This window comes from Nyctereutes procyonoides, unplaced genomic scaffold (genome assembly GCF_905146905.1).
Source record: "Nyctereutes procyonoides isolate TBG_1078 unplaced genomic scaffold, NYPRO_anot_genome, whole genome shotgun sequence".
NCBI classification, from domain to species: Eukaryota; Metazoa; Chordata; class Mammalia; order Carnivora; family Canidae; genus Nyctereutes; species Nyctereutes procyonoides.
Window position 1 is genome coordinate 5,357,650 of NW_026575130.1, and position 22,248 is coordinate 5,379,897.

The 22,248-nt window shown below is 38.3% G+C and overlaps 1 protein-coding gene across 32 annotated transcripts in view; it reads right to left on the reverse strand.

The window, feature by feature from the left end:
• Positions 1 to 22,248, reverse strand: part of ANK2 (ankyrin 2) — a 654,899-nt gene that overhangs the window by 19,929 nt on the left and 612,722 nt on the right. For 27 of the 32 annotated variants that reach the window (XM_055342391.1, XM_055342396.1, XM_055342416.1 and 24 more), the window contains 6 exons: positions 21,029 to 21,125; positions 18,431 to 18,659; positions 17,539 to 17,664; positions 14,931 to 15,053; positions 12,960 to 12,992; positions 10,812 to 10,833 (listed from right to left, as the gene is read on the reverse strand). In XM_055342391.1, the coding sequence (XP_055198366.1) occupies positions 10,812 to 10,833; positions 12,960 to 12,992; positions 14,931 to 15,053; positions 17,539 to 17,664; positions 18,431 to 18,659; positions 21,029 to 21,125 (630 nt within the window). Of the gene's footprint in view, positions 1 to 1,404; positions 7,657 to 10,811; positions 10,834 to 12,959; positions 12,993 to 14,930; positions 15,054 to 17,538; positions 17,665 to 18,430; positions 18,660 to 21,028; positions 21,126 to 22,248 lie in introns of all 32 variants that reach the window. The other 5 variants (XM_055342404.1, XM_055342398.1, XM_055342403.1 and 2 more) reach the window with 2 other exon arrangements.

The window sequence follows — 22,248 nt, forward strand, 5'->3', positions numbered from 1 at the left end:
TAATTATAAATCATGAAAACCAACTGCTTCCATATCTCTTTAATCAAGACTAGTCACAGGCCACATTATACAAGTTGCTGATTTCTAGTAATCTTAGGACTATTTAAAAAAATTATCTGAGAGAATACTGCCCACCAGAAGACAATCATCCTGTTCACCAAAAAACAGAAAAATCATAAATGGGAAACAGAAGTGGAGTAACTGGTTAGGACCTACTATTATTGCCTGTGGCAGCATAGATCACTTCCAGGTCATGTCTGAAAGAAATCACATCCAAGATTCATAAAAGACATAGATCATGGGTTAATCAGGCCATCCTAGGTTTTTTTTTTGTTTTGTTTTTGTTTTTTTCAGGGTGGCCAGAAACATCTTCCTTGGTCCTGGTGACCTTGGAAGAAGGGAGGATAAAAGCATATGTATTTGTGTCTATTGTATCAATAGGTATAGATGTCTTTTGCGTGAAATTTCTGTCTGCTTACTACTAAGTAAGCTTATATATAACTCCCACAAACTATAATTTCCCCATTCATTTTTAAATCCCATTAATCGATGGGCAGCATTTTAGGCATTATGACATTTTCTTACAACACAAATTTAAGAATAACAGTCTTCATTGTAGAGATATTGGAAGACCAGAGGCTACTTCTCAAAGCCATCAATGGTTTCCTTTTTTATAATTCCAAGGGTCATCATCCTCTCACGGTCACTTACATCATGCAAAGTTTGAGTTTTTGTTGTCTGCTGCATCTAACTGGAGTACATTCTCCATTTACCTGACACTCTAATGAAAAGCATGTTTGTTTTGTTTTGTTTTGTTTTGTTTTACCTTATATTTGTATTCTTAAAGTTTTTACCAGTGGCATCTGATATCCAGCCTTTTGAGTCAAAAACAGATCCACAACAATTGGAATTTCATGATAATGTGAAATCTGCTTGGGCAAATGGCTTCCTAATGATTACAGAATTATTAAGTACAAATTATTTTAAAGTACTTGAGGGTAAGAAAAAAAAGCAACGAATCCTTACCATATGAAACAAAGCCCAACATATTCATATGCAAAAGCAAAAGTGCTTAATTTGAAGCTAAGCCCAGGACTTCAGAACAACAAAACTCAAAGCTTGCATGGCCTTACGTGCAGCGGCTCGAGAAAGGCAAGATCACCATTGCCTGTTTATCATGTTTATGTTTTCCATAAGCATTCTCATTACTCAATCTTGAGATTGTTTTCATGGACAAGAGTACACAGAGAAGGCACAAAACACAAAGGGCTTACACAAACACAGTAACCACTACAGAAAGCTTAAAGAAAATGAGACACAAATCACCAAATAAAAGATATACAGAAAAACTATATCAAATTTATGACATGCGTAGCACAGGGAATCCCAGTGGCTGGCAAATACCTTCAGCATGGTCATGGCCATTTTCATCAGGGATGCGTTCAATCAGAGTCTCAATGGACTCATCCCAAATAGGCCTTGTGTCAAAGATGTCCTCAGGAATTGAATGCTCGGTCTCAACAGGTGGCAGATTTTCAATTACTGAAACTTCCAGGGCACTACTACTTTCATCATCTGAAACCAATTCTTGCTCCCTTTCTGACTGTGTAAGTCTATCCACTAACTTGGAAGCCTCATCACTAATCTCCTCAAAGAATTCTATGGAGTTCCTGTAAAGGTCAAAGAAATGCTCCTTACTTTCTTTTGTGGGGCTCACAGCCCCCTTGCAGGAAGATGTGGTGCTTTTGCTCTTAACTGGCAATCGGGATGTAAATATCTTTGGTCTTGTGGCCCCCTCTTCTGATTCTAACTCAAGCTCCTCATCCCCCTCTGTGCTCTCTGTTTCTGTCTCAGTGTAACTTTTAGTTTTTACTGGACATTTGGTCTTTGAGTCCAAAGGACTGGCATCAGATTCAGATTTGCTTCTACTCTCTGGTGTTCTGCTTGTCATGTCCTGACCCTGAGGAGCCACTATTTTCTGGAGAGATGAATCTAGATGCAAAAGCTGCTGTTCTACTCTTTGGACAGGTGCTTTCACAGGGATTTTAGACTTTGGTTTTATTTCATCCTCTTTACTTTCCTCATCCAGGCTGGGTAAAAAATCTTCAGAAAGGGAATTCTCATACTCCACAGATGGAGGTGCTGGGGTTGACATGGGTATAGTCCTTACAGGAATTTTGGATTTGCTTTCAGTAGAAGGCACATTCTCCATGGGTGCAGTGGGAATTTCAATTACAGATCTCTGTTCCTCTGGGGAAGAATCAGGAGAATCATCATTCCGATCTGAATACACAGACCTGGTAACTGTGGGAAAATCTAACTGAACATGTACAACTGGTTCAGGGGGGTCAGGGCAAGATGTATTTTTCACACTAGACTTAGGAGACAGATCACCCATTTGCATGGTGGGGGGGTCCTCGGCACCTGCAGAAGGAGTCTCTTCCATTGATATTTCAACAGAGACTGAATTCCCCACATGGGAGTTAAGCTGAGCATCTGAAGCAGATATTTCCTCTACTTCCTCACTCAGGTCATCTGGAAGTAAGTCTGCTTCATCACTCACTGCTTCTTTTGATTCTAAGAGAGCTAGTGACTCAGCTGATGTTTCCTGTTGTGGGAGCTCAGCCCCAGGACTCCCTTCTTTCATGTCTTCAGAGACAGTCTCTTCCCTGGATTCTTGACCAATTTGGAAAAAGTGAAAACTTTCATCTGCATAGGACCTTTTGGTCATATCAATGGCACCACTTCGGGTCATCTCAAACAATTTTCCTTCCTGAAAGAGAAATGGGTTTTGCTCACTGGTTGGGGTCCCCTCCTCAGTTGGGGTCCTTGCAGGAGTGGTATCAGGGGTGGTACCCTGTGATTGTCTGTCTACCATCAAGCCAAATATCTTTTGCTCTTCCTCTTTCACTCGAGCCTCAAAGGCTTCATCATCCTCACGGATTTCACTCCAGGAATCAGAATCCACATCCGTTTTTGTGATGATGACTTTGCTTATTTGTTCACCAACAACTGCTGATGTATTTGGTACAGAAGGCTCTAAAGATGAAGGGCCTCCATCTGATTGCCTTTCCCACAAGATGCTTTCTTGTTTGGATTCTTTTTCCATGTTTTGGTCCTCAAAATTAGATTCTTGGCTTGAAACAGTTCTATTGGAGGAGCTTGTTATTACCACGTCTTCAACAGAGGATATGGTGGTAACAGAATGTACTTCTGAAGACTGAAAACTTGTGTGTCTTGCCTCTGTTTGGGTTTTGCTTTCTTCACTGGAGAAAAAAGATTGGGAAGGGACATTTTCGTAAGGGCTTATTACTTGAGGATCGTAAATTTCATCAGTATCGGCTGGGTCAGACACTGGAACATCCATGGACAATTTGTCTGTTTGAGTAGTAGTCAATGAGTCTTGAGTGGAAGAGTCCTTTGGTAAGCTTTCAAAAGCTTGGTCGGTTTTGGTATCCTCCGTTTCTGTAGTAGAAGGTGGAGAGAATACGGCTTCATCTAATTCTTGTCCTTCAGATATTGGAATATGAGGCAAAGAGGACAAAGATGAAGGGCTTTCCCTGGGGCAATCTCCTTGTAGAGATTCTACTCTAGAAACATCAAGCTCTTCTCCTTCTGTGATTTTTTCATCAGTGTCTTGCAGAGGTAATGATTCTTCATGGATAACTTGCTGCTCATTGGTATCCTCCCTAGGGGAGCTGTAGAGACCTGAAGATATGGGAGTGACTGAGCTGCCAGGACTCCCAGTCTCACACCCGTGGCCATCACAGACTTCTGTTTGAGCAGCATCTCTGTCCAGATCATCATCAAACATATCTGGGCCATCAGGAGAAATGGTAGGACTCTCCTCAGGTACGCAGGGTACATGATCTTTTTCTTCTTCTGATTTACCTGATTCTTCCTGAGTATCTTCATTCATTTTGAAAGTGTATTGTTTGGAAACAATAGGTTGAAACTGTACTTCTTCAGGACTGGAATTGGAGTCGATGCTGGATGGAAGTGGGGAGGGAGGTTGCACTCGAATAACTGGCTCTGGTAAGAGGCCTGAGTCGGCACCTTTTTTCAGCTGTGCTAACTCAGGTTCACTCTCTGAGGAGGAAGAAGCCTTTCTGCTCTCTGATGTTACTACCACAGGGACATCGCTTTCATCCTCCACACTCTCTGTATGTTTTGATTCCTCCACATCTGCTGTACAGTCAGCATCTGGGTCAGAGGACGAAGAAGATTCTTCTTGCTTGGGTTCTTTTTTGTAGTCCCTTTTCTGCTTTGCTTCTTGTTCAAGTTCATCAAATGTTTTTATTTTGGTTACCATTTTAAACATTTCCTCTTCAGGTGTGAATCTCTTTTTCTCCCCATTTTCCAAGTCATCCTCCTCCGCGCATTCATGAATTACAGCTGGTTTGGGTGTGCTTGCATCTGTGGCTTTGGGTGTGACCTCATAGCTAACTTCTTCAGAGCTGGGGGTGTCAGGAGAAAGGGGGCTCTTCCCTGAGCTCTCTACCAGTGACGTCTGCTCAAGACTGTCGTCCTCAGCACTGCCGTCCGGGTCTCGGAGCAGCCGGGACCGCATAGAGGCCACTTCTGTCAAGAGTTCTGTTTTGGCTACGGCTGCAGGGAGAGGAAAGTGACTTGGGAGAACCCCAGCCTTCATCTTTGGTTCCACGGGGCTACTTTCAAGAGAGTCACGGCAAGGGGATTCTTTCAGAGGACTGGGCTCCAGAGAATCTGGAGTTTTGTGTGAGGAGTTATCCTCCAGCACAGGGCTGGCTTCCAGGGAGTCTCTGTGGCTCACTGCAAACGATTCATCAGCACCGGGGCTGAGGACCTCACTATCTCGGCTAGGGAGTGCAAGTTCTAACCCTTGGGGACTTCTAGCAACTCCCTGGGGCTTTGATTCAGTTCCTGTGCCTGTCTTTACAGAAGCATTAGGCTGCGGGGAGGCCTCTGTCTCATCTGAGGGCTCAGTGGTTGTGGATTTCTGAGCTTCAGTATCGGTCTGTGTCTTGTGGGCGGAACCAATATCTGTTGGTTGAGCCTCATCAGAGGATGCTTCCTCAGTCAATCCTTTGGGTGTTTCCTTTGCTAATAACACACTACAGCTGCCAAGGGAATCATCTTCTCGTTTGAGGCATGTGTCTTCAGAAGAAGGGTCCAGGGTGGCCTCCTTCAGCAAATGCTCCGCTGAGGGCTCTGTGCCTTTAGTGACCACAGCACCTTGCTCTTCAAAACCATCGGTGATGTCTTTGACTGAGGGATGTTCTTTTTCTGAATGAACTGCTGCCGGTGTTTCTACCTTGGTAGTTTCACTTACTTCCCCAACTTGCTCCTCACTTTTCTTTGGTGAGAACGAAAGGCTTTCTGGGCTTGTCTCAGGCGTCTCTGCTAGGCCCTCATGCTTATAGCTTTCTTCCGAACTAATCTGAGGGGTCCCTTCCATCAGGCTGCCACACGGAGAACCTGGCACCCCTTCAGGTTTCAGGCTCTCAGGACTGCCATCCAAAGCACCATTTTGTAAAGACAGAGCCGGAAGAAATTCATCTTTCATGTAATCTAGTGGAAAGGTTGTGTTGAAAGGACTAGTGAGTACTTGATCTAAATGGAGCTGTACTTCTTCTGTCTTCTCACTCATTCGGAATTGTTGGTATTTGTCATTGTCTTCCAATTCTTGCTTAATGACATCAGAAAAGTCAGTGGAGGTTTTCCTATCTGGGCTGATCTGAAGATCCATGTCTCCCTGTTCATCAGCCAGCTTTTCTTTGGGAACTTCATTTTCTTTATGGCTTTCTTCTTCTGGTGCCGACTGAACAGGTTCAGGTGTTTTGTGGCTAAGAGCTTTCTCCTTTTCTACAACTACATCTTCTCTCTTAAACCCTACGGAAGAAGCACGGACTGCTCTCTTGGATTCAGAAACTCCTGTTACCACAAATCTCTGGCTTCGTTTGATGGTCTGACTCTCTGTTTTCTGTGTCTCTCTCTGGTTAGCACCCTTTTCTTTTTCTACTCGAGCTTTGCCTTTTTCTTGTGGCTGCTTCTGTTTTGCTGATTTGTGCTCAAAGAGTCCAGTCTTATGTTTGGATGGGTCCTGACCTGACTGGAAAGCTTTCATCAACTCCCGAACAGACATTGTCTCTTCGATTCTTTCTGTTTTTGAGGTGGGGGATACAGGGGGTTGCTTTTCTATTTTCCCAGAAGGCGACACAGGCAAGTGCTTGTCAGTTTTCCCAGAGGTTGATACAGGTGGATGCTTTTCTAGTCGTCCAGCTGGTGACACAGGCAAACGTTTTTCTGTTCTCCCAGGTGAAACTGGTGCATGTTTCTCCACTCTCCCAGAAGGTGATACAGGTGGGCGTTTGTCCATTTTACCTGAAGGTGAAACAGGTGGGTGTCTTTCTGTTTTTGTAGATGACACAGGGGAGTGCCTTTCAGTTTTTGTCGAGGGTGATACCGGTGAGTGTTTCTCAGTCTTACTTGATGATGACACGGGGGAGTGCCTTTCAATTTTCGCGGAGGGTGACACAGGCGAGTGTTTCTCAGTTTTACTTGATGGTGATATGGGAGGGTGCCTTTCAGTTTTTGTAGAGGAGGAAAGAGAAGAGTGTCGTTCTGTTTTAGAGGAGGGTGACGCCGGTACATGCCTCTCTGACTTCAGAGAGGGTGATGCAGCTGGATGTGTCCTGTGGGTTATCTTTTTCGGCACATCCTCTTTGCCTTTGACTCTGACGGGCAACTTGCTTCGACCTTTCTGTTCATCTTCCACTCGTTTCTGAAGGGCCTTAACTTTGTCCTTTATGGAACCGATGGGAGTTTCTTCTATCAAAGGTGAAGTGGCCTTTACAGTGGGAAGAGGCTCAGGGGCTAAACCTGCATCTTCCTCTAATGACTCTTCTGAACTACCTTTTTTAAGTTCACTTTTTTCTGCACTACCTTGTACGCTTTCCTCTTTTTGTTTCTGTTTTTCCTTTAATTTCCTTCTCACTGGCTTCTTTATTCCCAGGCTTGGTTTCTGTTGCTTCTGTGCACTCTGTGTCTCTGGGGGTGCATCTTTCCCTTCATTTTCAGAGCTCCTGCCAATAGGCGGAGCCTCACGCTTCTCCCCTGCTCTCTCTTGAGCTGTCTGCAGGTGCTTTTCATGAGGAGACACATAGGACTTTAGATCCTCAGTAAGGTAGTTCACTAGCCCAGCTGAGTCTTTCTCTACTTTGACGTTGCTCTCCTTATCTAGTCTAACCTCTACGCACGGGTATTCGGTGACTTCTAAAGGTGCTTTTAGCTTAGCCTCCTCTATTTCCTCATCACTGACAATCACCCACTCCTCTTCCACTAACTCTCTCTCCAGCTGAGACCTTGGCATACTGCCTTCATCTCTCGCGCAGGTTCCACTTCTCAGGATTTCATTCACTTTCTCTAAGTCCTCTTTAACTCTTTCAACAATTTCAAAAGGCTCTCCTGGCTCTTCCTCAGCAGCCTTCACCAGCTCCTTCACTTTGATAGAACCTGCCCTATCAGACACATCTGTGGTCAAGATGGCGGTCATTTTGATCAAATCTTGTTTCATCTCAGAAACTTCAGAGAGCAAGTCCGGACTGGCTAGGACAGGAACTTCATTAACCAGGTGACTTTTCAGGACAGATGTTTCTGTAGACTCTGTCTCATCATCTTTGATGTGAATGAAAAACATTGAAAGTAAAATGGAAATCAAAAAATATATCGGCAAATGTAATCAGGACTCAAACGACACAGTGTCTTTTCCTGTTGTGGCGGGAGGGACAACAGAATGGGCTGGGAATGGTGGATCCACAAGGTCTCAGGATACAAAAGCAAAGCAAGGCTAACGGAAAAAAAAAAAAAAAAAAAAAAGAACCAAAACTGAAAAGGAAAAATGAGCAGGAAATAACTTGCTTAATTTTCTCACTTGTAGCACATCCACACATACAACAAAGCTATAACAAATAGCCAAGACAGACAGACACACACACACACACCACAGATCAAAACAAAGAACGGACGCAGTGAAATTACACAGAAGTATCTCAAGATTGTTCAGATGTTACAGATCGATGTTGAAAAAAATATAAACATGGGAAAAAAAAAAGGAAAAAAGCATTAGAAATTGCAGAAAGTTGATTTCCTCTAGGAGAAAGCCAGTAGTAGCAAACTCAGAATGCCTTCTAATGATGTATATATGTTTTTTAATCATATGAAAATCCAGAATTCAGTATGTTTTGTTCTGTCAATTTACAATGACACATAAAAGATGTCTGAATCAGCTGCAAACCGGCATTTCATCTAAGGGAAATTCACACCTAACAATGAAACGAATGGTCTTGTGCTAAGAGGCATGGTCCTTTCCTTGGAGCAACCTCCTGGTTTAGACACAAAATGGACAGACCAAGGAGGGAAATAAAGGAAAGGAAAGAAAAAATTAACAAAATAACAACTGTGATTAAACTTATTATGTGAGTCCAAAGTTAAAATGTGATGCATGGCAATCCAAATCAGAGACAGTCACACGGGACACACGCACAATTTATGTAAGCCAAGTTATTTCCATGCAAAGCAAAGGTGGAGGAAAACTGGTGGGAGAGATGGCTTTGCTGAAATGCATGGGTAGGAGGATGGTTAAGAAATTAGAACAAGTATGTAAAACATTACTGTGGTGAAGCGTATTTATTTCCCTACAAGTCTGTACATAGGTGCTGAATGTAATATATTCGAGGAATAGGTAGTGGGGACCTGCACCCATTCAAAGAAAAAAGGAAAACACTGGGTCACACTCTTTTAGGATTTGCTCTTGAAAAGAATTAGGAGAGTCCCTTCAATAGAGCCCTTCTTTAGAGATTATCTCATACCTAGATGATTATTTAAGGATGGTCTTTAGACTTAAAAACAAACACAAGTCTATGTTTTAACTTTAAAAAATATTCACAACACTTAGGAGTCATTCAGAAGAATCTGTGGCATTATAGAAATATAGTAACCTTTTCCCTTTCCTTTTTAAATGATTGAGCCAGCTGGATGTATTACACTTCAATTTCTACTATCTGGTATTCAAGAAACAAAGGAAAGGGTGATTTAAATAACATAGTAGTCCCGAAGAAGAAAATGAGATAATAAAATCTTTTTTAAAAAAGGAATGAGGGATCCCTGGGTGGCGCAGCGGTTTGGCGCCTGCCTTTGGCCCAGGGCACGATCCTGGAGACCCGGGATCGAATCCCACGTCGGGCTCCCGGTGCATGGAGCCTGCTTCTCCCTCCGCCTGTATCTCTGCCTCTCTCTCTCTCTGTGTGTGTGTGACTATCATAAATAAATAAAAATTAAAAAAAAATTATAAAAAAGGAATGAAGGCAATGATAATGTCACTTTTTAAGCAAAGAAAGTGTCTTTTCCTGAGAGAACTGTCATTTGTTGAGGAGATAAACTCTGTGACTATGCATATATAAAGATATGTTAAAATGGTTTATATCAATGCAAATTTGTTCACGTACAAACCAATGAAAACACCCAGAATTTCAAATAATCTAGTCCTGAATGGTGATTTAACATAAGAGCAAAGAGACTCTCAATTAAAAGCATTCTACGGGTGCCTGGGTGGCTCAGGCCATTAAGCCATTGCCTTCAGCTCAGGTCATGATCCTGGAGTCCTGGGATAGAGCCCCGCATTCAAATAAATACATAAAATCTTTTTTTAAGAAAAGCATTTTAATAACAGTAATTTACATTGTACTAGGTCTTCAAAAAAAAAAAAAAAAAAAAAGCCCCAGATCATTGCACAGAACCAGATGGCCGTATCAAACATGGTTCTAATTTTTCTCCTTTTAAGAATAGTACCCTGAAATACAGTGACTCAAAATGAATTTTTAAATGAATAAGCAATAAAAATTAGTATTTTTTCCTTAAACTATCTGGGGGCATAAAAGCAAGAAAGAAACCTGAAAAATTCAACTTCTTCCACACAAGAAGCCAGAGTCACCAGAAACAGGCCCCATCGCTTCTCGGCCTTTTGGCTAAGATCAAGTGCAGAAACAGGCCCCAAAACTAAAATGTTAATGAATTGCTACAAACCCAAAATGAGTTCTAAGATAACTCTCTTAAGGTCTGTAAAAACCAGTTCTCTCTGTACAAAATTATGTGTGGGATTTGCATCATTATTTAAAATTAGCCCTATAATGGCACAATGTTGTGATTAATAATTTCATCCAGGAGGTTTTGATTTTTGTATTCTTGGTTCTTACTTTTTTCAAAGTTTCACAAAAATCCGTTAGACCTCAACCCGAAAGAAGTCAGTTATACTTCACCACAGTAAGAGGTGCTAGGGGGTGGGGGTGGGGAAAGGGTTGGCTTTAGCTGAGAACTATTAAGACAGTATCATTTTTGCAAGTGTAGCCTGCAAAATAATGAGCTCTCTCCCAAGTCAGTGTTGCTTGATATCAAAAAGTGATACTGTCATGTCAGTGCTTAAAAAAAAAAAGAAAGAGATGACAATGTTATGCTAACAAATGGACAAAAACAGTAGGGTGGGTTTCTAAACAAGCATAACAGCAATAGCAGGATTAACAGGGGTATCAAAAGAAAGTGAATGCTTAGATGAATAATCATTGCATTTTACTGCTAATTAGCTCACAAATTAGGTATTTTTGTAATTTAACTGGCCAAGCTGCTTTTCTAAGTAGACATTAATGATTAATAAGGACAATATAAAAACATAATTATTACAGTGGTTAGTAATGGCAACTAGCTGCATCTTAATTCATGCTTCTCTTTATTGTAGCCAGTTTTTTTAAAAAAAAACTCAATTTTATTTAAAATCTTACTTTTTTCTGATGTCATATCGATCTGAAAGAAAACATACATAAATTGAATGGTTACAAACTGTGTCTTGTTTCACAGCCCCTGATGTGCAAATAAGCTCCTATTCATAATCACACCCACAGGGAGATACCAGAAGCTAGAGGAAGGTCAGGGTAATTTGCTACAGTTCTTCCTGAGAATCTCCTTGATTCTTATCCTAACTTGGAAAAAATCTTTCTAGACATTATAGGTGGAAAGTACTTTTTAATATGTTATTTCTAGGAAGATATGATCCAGGGTGCGTTTGATGTTAGAAATATTTATTTAGGGAAAAGCCAGGAAAATAGTTAAGTGGAGGTTAAAAAGTGTCAATTTAGTGGAGAAAAAGAAGGAAAGAACAAATAACATGCCAGGGTAATACATTCTACAGAAGTAGTTTCGTAATCATTAATTACAAGCCAAAATTCCAAATCCTGAAAAGAATACAAACTGGATCTATTGCCCTGCATCGCTTCTGAAAATATTCAATAGAAAAATCATAAACTTAATGCAAGAAATTCATTTAAACATAGTAAAAATGGTTTTATAATTGCACTGCTCTTCTGTAAAGGGTGTAGGTACCACTTTGAACAGCTTTGATGATAAGAGTCACCAAGTGCAGGAAGGAAACTATGTAAGACAAAGAGTGGCTCTACAATTGAGGGTAAGGATGACATCTGTCTTGTCATAATTAGTACCGTACATGGTTACATACGGCAGGACAGTGAGTTTACCATCAACCCTTTTGTCCTGCTCTACTGCCGGGGTAGGAGTAAAAAGTGAATTCAGGGTGATTCTCTGCACTGAAAAGGCCTTACATTTTAAGCTGGCGGGTACAAGGGTATTTATTATATTTTTCTTTATGTTTCTGTATTCCAAATCCATCGGAGTAACATTAAAAATATAAAACTAGGGGGATCCCTGGATGGCTCAGCGGTTTAATGCCTGCCTTCAGCCCAGGGCGTGGTCCTGGAGTCCTGGAATCGAGTCCCACCATCAGGCTCCCTGCATGGAGCCTGCTTCTCCCTCTGCCTGTGTCTCTGCCTCTCTCTCTGTGTGTGTCTCTGCCTCTCTCTCTCTGTGTCTCTCATGAATAAATAAAATCTTTAAAAAATTAAATAAAAATATAAAACTAGTATATTTGAAAATATTTATGTGCAACTAACAATAACTACATTTGTCTATCTTAGAAACAGGAACCAATACATAAATAGGAAAGTAGAAGGAATTTCCCAATGACTTCTTTCATTTCTATGATAATGTTTGGGCATCTTCAAATCTTTATATGGGGAAACAAACACAAATGTGCCTGAACTATCAGAGAGGTCTTATTCAAGTGGTTCTTTATTCAAGGTAATCTCTCGAAGACTTGCTTTCCTCATCTATGATATGACAGCACAGACCTCACAGGGCAATTGTGAAGATCAGTGTTGATGAGGTACATGGAGCATTTAAAGAATCTACCTTGTAAGAAGTGCTCATGATCGGCAGAGTTCTGCATTATAATATTATAGTCTAATGGTTGAATTATAAACTCCTTTAAGTTTTTAGTCTCAAACTTTTCGGTCTTAAGATTCCTTTACACTCCTAGAAATTACTGAGGATCTTGAAGAACTTCATTTTATGTTTGATATATACAATTAATTATCTGTTTTATACATTAAAACTAAGAAAATGCTAGAACCCAAGTATACACAACTACACATTCCAGAGTCAGAGCCATGATGTCATCATATGTAATGTAGTCTCTGGAAAACTCTGCTATAGCTTGTGGAGATATGGGAGGTAAAAGAGAAAAAATGTCTCAGTAACCTTTAAAAAAAAAAAAAAAGCTTTGACCTCCAGGCATCTCCAGACCAACCTCTGAGAAATGAAATAATGGCTTGGCCTTTAGTAGTTGGTAGAGAAACACATATTACTACACAGAGACAGGTAACAATTGACAGGGAAAGCTTTACTGTTGTTTGAATTCAGTCCACGAGATGAGAAAACAGAAGCTCAGAGGGGTTAGGTAAACTGTGACCCTCCTATTACTAACATCTGTATAACCCTTCTAAGAACACAGATTATGTGCTCTTATTAGTGGGTATAGCAAATACAGCCATCAACAAGCGACAGTATCATACAATTACCTCGTCTTCCTGTTCTTGATCTGACTCTGATTCCTTGCCGCCCCCAGATGCCATGCGAGATGGAAAAAAGAAAGCAGGAAGAGTAGAGAGTATTTAGAAGAAAAGAAAAGATTAAATACGCTGCCAACAAACATCAACAGGCAAGCATACAGCCAGCATACTCTTGTTTTTTTTTTTCTTACTAACAGTTTATAGAACAGGCAAATAATTTAAAAGGATTGATTTAAATGTGAAAGTCTAAAGATTCAAGAGGAAAAAGACCAAAACTATAAATATACTAATTCCTTAGGCAAAAAAAAACTAAAATTACAAATATACTTATTTCAGATACTAGGTTACTAACATCCTTAAAGTTTGATATTTAATTTGATGCATATGCCCAGAGAAATGGTGATGATATTTCCCAGTCATTACAGATACTGGCTGAAAATGTTAGAAGCCACAAATAAGCATATGGCGAAAATTTTTTGAATATATAGGCAATATTTAGTAGTTCTATTATAATAAAGAACAACTAAATTCTATAGTTTATCTAAAGTGTACAATGTTTGGCATTGTTTTCCTTTTTCCTTTCAGTTACTAAATGGAAAGCTGTCCAGGACCACCGTGGAATTAATGATATGTCTTAACTTAGAAATACAGTGTAATAACAAACACTTTCTTTTATAGCACATTGAGAGTTCACTGAAATCAGAGACAAAGCTCATTCATCTTTACACATCACTCAGGAGGACTGCCCACAGCAGTACACATTTTTTTTGTGTTCTTATTTGGCATTCACTTCGGTGACTCACAAATCCACAAACCCCAAAATACATTTTGCATCACTGGAGTGTGATTAGATTATCCTCACTGAGGTGGATATACCTATTGCTGTATTCCAATGACTGGAAAAACATGCATGTTTACTTATACAGCTAATATTTCACTTCATTTTTATCATATAATAAGAATTTGCAATGTTAAGCATGATGCTATGGGCTTTTCTCTATGTGTCTGATCTCTATTTACAAGATTAATTGGTTAAGAAAGATATACCATGGTGGGTAAAAAGAAGTGTAGAAGATGCTTTGTATTGTGGAATCAAAACTTAGGGTTTTAACTATATTTCTAGGTCTCCAGGTCTTACCTGCCACTACTCATGCCCCTCCCTAACCTCTAGTACACACCATGGCATCCCGCTGCAGCCCTCCATAGACTGCCATGGGGTGGGGGAGGGGAGGTTCTATTGGGAAGAGGTTGGTTAACATTTTTTTTTTAAGTAATAAAAATTAAGTTATCCTCAACATTTAATTCATGTAGTTGTCATCTTCAACTTGATCAAAGTAAGCCAGGAATTCTGTAATGGTGAGTGATCTGAATACAAAGTAATACCTGGTAAGGAGACTTTGGGTCAGGAATTGACAAATTGTTCCTTTTCAACAGTGTTTCAAATCTACTCCTTGTAACATGGGAGTATACTGTATACTAATTATGTTAAAATAGTCAAAAACTTATTTTGATAACCCAAAAATATTATAGATTATAAGATGAACAGGTATTTATTTTAGCAATAAGATAAAATCTCATGAGGTTGCTTTGAATTTAATAATATATAATCCACTTGTGAATTGGCAGAAGCCAATGGACTCATAATACTTTGGTAGGGCCAAATGGACTAGTATGATCCCAGAAGGGCACATATAAACCAATGAAGACAAAGCCAACTTATTTTTAAAAATTAGTCCAAAAAGTTAAACCTTAAATTCACATTTTCTCTCTTTCATATCTAATACAGATTTATAGAAAATTTTCCATCAGAGTCAATATAACTCAAATGGAATATCACAAATCTGACAGGGAATAAAAAATGATTGTTACATGTGCTTGCATTCAGTAAAATGCAAAAAAGCTTTTGCTTTTACTTATTTTAAAGGATTTGAAAATTAAATCCTATAGAAATGGAATTGCACTAAGCAGATTTTACAATACCTTTGTATAAATTGGCAGGGTGATATTCAAATTGCAAATAGCTTGATGCACCAGGCCTCTTGTGGATTTTGGCTCTTTCATAAATGATAGTCGCCCGCAAGGTTCCTGAGTCGTATCACGTACCTTGAACAAGAAAGGCATCCATACTTCACACAGATATGATGTATACTATTTATTTTAATTAGATAATACTCAAAAGAAAGAATGAGGAAAAAAATCAATTCATTTGATAACGCCAAGGATTTAGAGATGTTTCTTTCTCTTTTTCTATTATCATTTAGAATGATTTTTACAAAATCATTTTACAAAGTTGTGGTAAAATAGACATGCCATAAAATTTACTGTTTCCATTTTTTCACTTACCATTTTTAAGTGTTCAATTTATTGGCATTAAGCACATTCACAAACTTGTACAATTATCACTGCCATGCAGAATCTGTCATCATCCTAAACACAAACTCTGTACCTATTAAATGACAGCTCCTCATCTTCTGCCGGCCCCAAGTCACCTCTATTCTACTTTCTATCTCTGTAATTTGCTTCTTCAGATACCCTAATAGAGTTATACAATGTTTGTTCCTTTTGAGTCTGGGCTATTTTACTTAGCATAATATTTTCAAGCTTCAACCATGTTGTAACACATATCAGAATTTCATTCTTTAAAAGAATTATGTTAAAACATACATAACATAAAACTTATCATTTCATCCATTTTTACAACCACAGTTTAGCAGCATTAAGTAGATTCATTCACACTGCTGTACAACCATCACCACCATTCATTTTTGGAACTTCTTTGTCTTCACACACCAAAACTCTGTTTCCATTAAACAAGAACTTTTCATTCCTCCCCTCCCTCATCTCCTGGCAACCACCATTCTATTTTGTTGACTCCAGGCATTTGACCTTTCTAGGTACCTCATACAAGTGGAAACAGAATATTTGTCCTTTTGTGTCTAGTTGATTTCACTTAGCATATATCCTCAAGGTTTATCCATGTTATAGCACATATCAAAATTTCATTCCTTATCAAGGCTGAATAATATTCCATTGTGCCTATACACCATATTTTATTTATCCATTCACCTGTCAATGGATATTTGGGATGTTTCCACCTTTTGGCTACTGTGAATAATGCTATTATGAATGCTGGTATGCAAATAACTATTTGAGTCCCTGCTTTTAGTTCTTTGGGATATATACCTAGAAGTGGAATTGCTGGATCATATGCTAATCTAGGTTTAAATTTTTGAGGAATCATCATACAGTCTTCCACAGTGGCTGCATCATCTTGTATTCCCACCACCAGTGATTGGGGCCCCCATTTTTCCACATTCTTGCCAACGTTTGTTAGCTATCTCATTTCATTTATATATTTATTTTTTAACCACTGCAATCCTAATGGATACGATGTGGTATCTCATTGTGGTTTGAATCTAAATTTCCTTTAGCTGCGGACATCTGTTTGCCTTCTTTAGAGAAATGTCTAAGTCCTTTGCTCATTTCTGCATTTGGTTCATAGAACGACTTTTGCACATCAACAATATAGTATTCGCTTAATCACACCGTCATTTGTGTTAAATGGATCAATTACCCTTCAGCAGTTACAGGTTAATGTGGTGATCTATAAGAACCTATCTTTGATCAGGTAAAACAAACCAGAAATGGCACAACAAAAGACTCAGTAGAGATCTTGGGAAAGCTTAATAGACTTTAAAAAACTTAAAAGAGGTTTACTGACATATACTTGGAAAATCATAATGGAATAAAATGAGTCACTGCTGACAAACTGGGAATTAATAATCTGACATTGGTGTAGTAAAAAACTGATAGAAACCAGCTTCTATCTTATGAGGCTTGAGCATTCAGACTTCTAGATTAGTGAAATACACTGTGAGAAACAAGAAAAAAAATGAGCTGGCTAGAGAAATAGAGAACAGATTTATTACTTCCTTTTCATTACATGAATCTCACCATCACATATTTTTGCCCCTCTTTAGAACTGGAATCCAGAATGAAATGTGTATATATTGCTGCTGCCAAATTCCTAACTTGGATTAATAATCTTAAACAGAGACAACAAATTTACGGTGTACTGAAGTATCTCCATAAATGTTTGCTGAATGAATTTATGAAAATATATCTAGTTCACAGCTCTATCAGGAATAATCTCTTACTAGATTGAGTTCCTGGATCCTTTGAGAGCTTTTACTACAAAAGTTGTCACTTAGAACTCTTTTGGTCTCCACATTAATGAAATTCATACATTTTTAAAATATAAGCATGAATATTTAAAAGAATTAATAGTAAAAAAGAAGAGAGAGAGACTTCTGTAAAATTTGGAAAAATGTCGCTAGTTTTTTAAATTAATGAATTGGCTATTTGTCCTAATTCTTAGCCTTAAACTTAGTTCATATGTAAAAATTAAGGTTGAATTTGAACTTCAAAAATAAAAATGGTTGGGTTTTTAGGACTTTAAAATTTCACAGATATGGTTTTAAGAAATTACTGCAATGACTTAAAAGCCAGTATTATCTCCTACTAAAAGAAATCAAATCCTTACTTGATCTTAAGTAAAATTCATTACAAAATGCCCTGTTTATATTACCTTGACAAAGAGAGGAAGTCGGTTTTCTTTGAAGGCAAAAAAACTGAATATATGATGTTGGCCACTCTTGGTTAATGGCACCAGGTTGCCAAAACAATCAACATAGATGGGTTTTCCTTCTAGTACCTGGTAAAAATAGAAAAATAACAAAGAATATAATAGCTATGATCATTATTGTTATTTATATAAAAAAAGTGGTAGTACTACTTAGAACATCAGAATTCTTAAAATATACATAATCTTTAAATTGCTAACATTTTGTCTTATCTGTGACAAAGCATGTGCCAGTACTCCTTCTTCTTACTGGTACAGGAATCTTCCAGTGCATGGTAGCATTGAATGTTAATGTTTCCATTTCTAACACTGTTTTATGTTACCTCCCACTAACCAGTATCTATAAGTGCTAAATTTAATAAATTCCTGATTGGGTTATTTTTGACATTATAATGAGTCAGGTTACTTGACTTCAATATCCAAAGGCCTGCAGACAGAAAATTATGAAATAAGAATAAGTAATGTAGAAAAGCCCTGGCTATGGTACTTCCACATTTACATAATGAATATACTTCCTGACTGTTTTCTTCAGTACTAAAAATGAAACCAACAGGGAGAGATAAAGATATCTAAATGATTAGTCACATACTTTACTAATAACTCATAATTTTTCCCAAGATAACTTCAAGAGAGTCTTTTTACCTCCTCACATACAGTAAGACTATCCCTATATCCAAACTTCTTAAAAATGGCGGATTTTGGACCTTGGCCTACTAACTGATCAATATGTAGACTGGTTTTTTTTTATGGCTCTATTTATTAAAACTATTTTAAATATATTCTACCAGTAAGGGGATAAACAACAGGTTAACATAAACTATTTTTGTAAATACAGTACCTCTACATCCCTGCTTCTGGCCACTTCAGCAAAGTTTTCCTGTTGTTCAAGGGTTTTATCCACTTTATCATCAGTCATGCAGAAACATCTCAACCTGGCTTCAATGGGGTCATGTGATTTGGCAAACACAACAAATTTGGCCATATACGGTACACAGATAATTTCTCTATACACTTGTGATGCGAAGGTAACAGATTCCTGGATTTGTCGACAATCTATCAGCCAGAACCTACAAAATGGAATAAAGGTCAGGTATCTGAAATTTAAAGTATACCACTGAATAAAAAAAAACAGCCCCTTCACTATGATCAAAATAGTCATTTAATGTTTCTTGGGAAAAGAAGGGAGGAAGATGAGAGAAACTAAAAAGAAAGAAAGTGAAATGAAGCAAGGTAGAAGGATAGATAGGAAGGAAGAAAAGAGTGTGGAGAAAAGAGAAAGATTAGGCGTTTAAGATCAACTATCAAATATTGTATTTGTAATTTTCTTCCCTGGAGACGCTTCTGAGTATTGACTCTTTTGAACTATATATTTCAGTGCTTTTGAATCTTCTAGCATGTAAGCTCTGTATCAAGACATTATGACAAGTATCTCACTGAATGAGAGTTCCTATTTTTCTTGCTTCCCTCTCCTATTCTTTGTTTCATTTCCTGAAACCCTTTTCAATAAAATCTACACAGCTTTTTTTTTTTTTTAAGATTTGTTTATTCATGACAGACACAGAGAGAGAGAGGCAGAGACACAGGCAGAGGGAGGAGCAGACTCCATGCAGGGAGCCTGACGTGGGACTCGATCCCGGGACTCCAGGATCACACCTCAGGCGGAAGGCGGCACTAAACCGCTGGGCCACCGGGGCTGCCCACACAGCTTTTCTTCATCATTCTTTTCCAACAACCTCTCCAATCACCAAGGTGAAATAATGCCATTTTTAAAAATTTGCTTTTGCTCCAGAGCTTCTTAACATTGCTGAATATAATTTTAGAAGAAATCATTGGCCAATTTATGAATTCTAGCCTCAGCTAAGTCTGTGACATTGTCTGGCAACATTTTCCTCAGATATAATTTTATTCAGTATTGTAACTGTGCTAAATCTTTATGACATTCTTTGAGAGTTCCCACCTCACCTGAGGCTCTAAGAAAGATAACTTCACTGAGAAAGTAGAGGCCATCGATGGACATTTTTTCAATTTGCTATGTATACACTTTAAAAGTTTGGTTCACATCCTTTTGCTCTGATACCTTTCCCAACCAATGATTACCCTTCTTCACTTAACTCATTTCCCATAATCTTTCAACATTCCTGAGATTTCCCTATTGTCTTGGCCTCTTTTCTTCAGTTCTTGATCCATCTTTTTTTTTTTTATTGGCTTTTGGTAAAATATATAAAAAATTTACCATTTTAACCATTTTAAGTGTATAATTCATCGGTATTAAGTACATTTACAATACTGACTTTTTTTTTTTTTTTTTTTTTTTTTACAATACTGACTTCTTGGTCTATGCCATGAGGCCTCTGTAAACAATGCACAATCCAGCATCACTTCTGAAATACAGACTAAATGGGTCACTGTTGCTCTCCCCCAGTACCCTTCTGCATTCTGTCTTGGCATCTTTGTTCATGTTACTCTGTCTTCCACTTTTATCTACCTGTAAGGTTCCTACTTGTCTCATGAGTCACCTCTTCTTGGACATTCTCTTATTCTGATGCAAATGCCCTCTGCTGAATTCTTTAGTACCTCTGGTGTACCTCTCATTCAAAATGTCCCATTGTCTTCATTAGAATGTAGATGCCTGAGTGGTAGACCATAATGGCCCACAGAACCCAAGACTAGGTAGTTGAGCCTGAGTGGTAGAAACTATAAACACATGCCACCACACCCAAGTATGTCATGCTCCATTACTAAATTATTCATGAATTTCTATTTTTTCTTTTCCCCCTTGAGTAGAAATTTAAGTTTTAACCACTCTTGACTTTAGTTTTCTCATCTGTAAAATGGACACAATACTTCCTTTCCTATTGAAGCACACAGTAGTTGTAGTAATCAAATAAATGGGAAAATGCTTAGCAATCCCTTAATCCCTATGCAACCGGAAACTAATAGTAATCAACTGAGTTAGTGTGTGCAGGACAGAAAACTAGATAGCTACAGATTTTAAAAGATGTGTGATATGTAAATCAAATATGTAAATGCATTAGAATGCTAAGAGTCACTGAAACCTCTAAACCATTTAAGCAAGCCACAGTGGGCTTTGTGTTTTTATTATTCTGTTGGAGAAAAAGTAGTTCTATTTTTTGACAGCAGGAAATTTATCTTTCCCAAGAACTTTGGGACTGGAAAAATCAGTTGGTGCCAGCAAAGACCAGAGTCAGGGTCACAATCATTTATTTCTCTTAGATTTTAATCTGACCTGATTGCCCTTTGTTATTGTATCATCACTATTATATTTGCTGGCAGATTTAGCTTAAAATATGAAAGTAAATGCAGATCATGTTTAAAAGCAAGCCAAAAAGCTTCACTCTTAAAGAATGTAAGAAACAAAACAAGACAGTGAGGAGGGGCAATCTCACAGTGGGCTACCCTGGGCTGCATAACATACCTGGCAGACACATTAGTTGTAAAGGAAACACATTCATTGACAAATGTTAAAGGCGTAGTTCCAGTAATGTCTTCCCATTGTGCTGGGGTGGTTCCACCTGAAATAATATGATTGTTTAAAAAAAATCAGGCAAAACTCCAGACTTTGAATTGTAAAATAAAGTCTTTGTGGTTCTGGCTGTATCCACTCATAGAATCACACCCACTCCTCAACATGACATATTGGAAACAACAGGTCTAAAAACCATATGCTAAAAAATGGTATGCTGAAAACAAACAGTAGACACTACCTTTCACGGAAACTTAAGGGAGGTTATTTGAACGACTGCCTCAAATTGCTTACTAAGCGTTCTATTTTTTTTTTTTTTTTTACATTTCAAGTTTTTATTTATATTCTAGAAAACTAACATCTAGTGTAGTATTAGTTTCAGGTGTAGAACTTAGTGATGCATCACTTACATAGAACACCCAGTGCTCAGCGCTCAAGTGCCCTCCTTAATCCCTATCACTCATCTAGCCCATCCTCCACCCACCTCCCCATCTCTCCTCCACCCACCTCCCCTCCAGCAATCCTCAGTTTGTTCTCTATGGTTAAGATCTGACTGATATTCTGAAGTTTTTATTGTAATTGCTAGGCTTTGAAGATCATTTTAAATTGTAACAGCTGATGATTTTGAAAGCTACTTCAATCAGCCAAGGAGCTGAATACTTTGTTAAAATAAGAAAAAATCTAAATATTCTTTTGTTCCTGAACTTCATATTTCATGGAATTATTTTAAAGAAATAAAATTTCTTCCCAACTTGCAGTTTAAGGTTGGCAAAAAAAATGCTTGGAAAATATTAAGAGCTCAATAATACTGCACGGTGAATGAATAAATGAATGAGTGCTGAGGGATGGCCTCTGGATACAGAAAGATCACCATGAAGGCTGATGTTGACTTTCATTCTACTGGGAAATTATGCTGGCATAGATCAGGATATAACAGTCTTAAAGCACTGTAGGAGGAATGTATGTTTGAGATGAAGAAAATTGTGACTCTAAAATTCCTTAAAGAAGGAACTGAGTTATCAAAGAAAGTTCATGGAAACTTATTCTAGTAGGCCTCTAATATAGGAATTCTTAGCAGAACCATAAAACAGAGCAAAACCCCAAAATCCAAATACTCTGGTTAACATACTTTTTTAAATTAACAAATAAGTTTAAGAAATTGTTTAGTACAA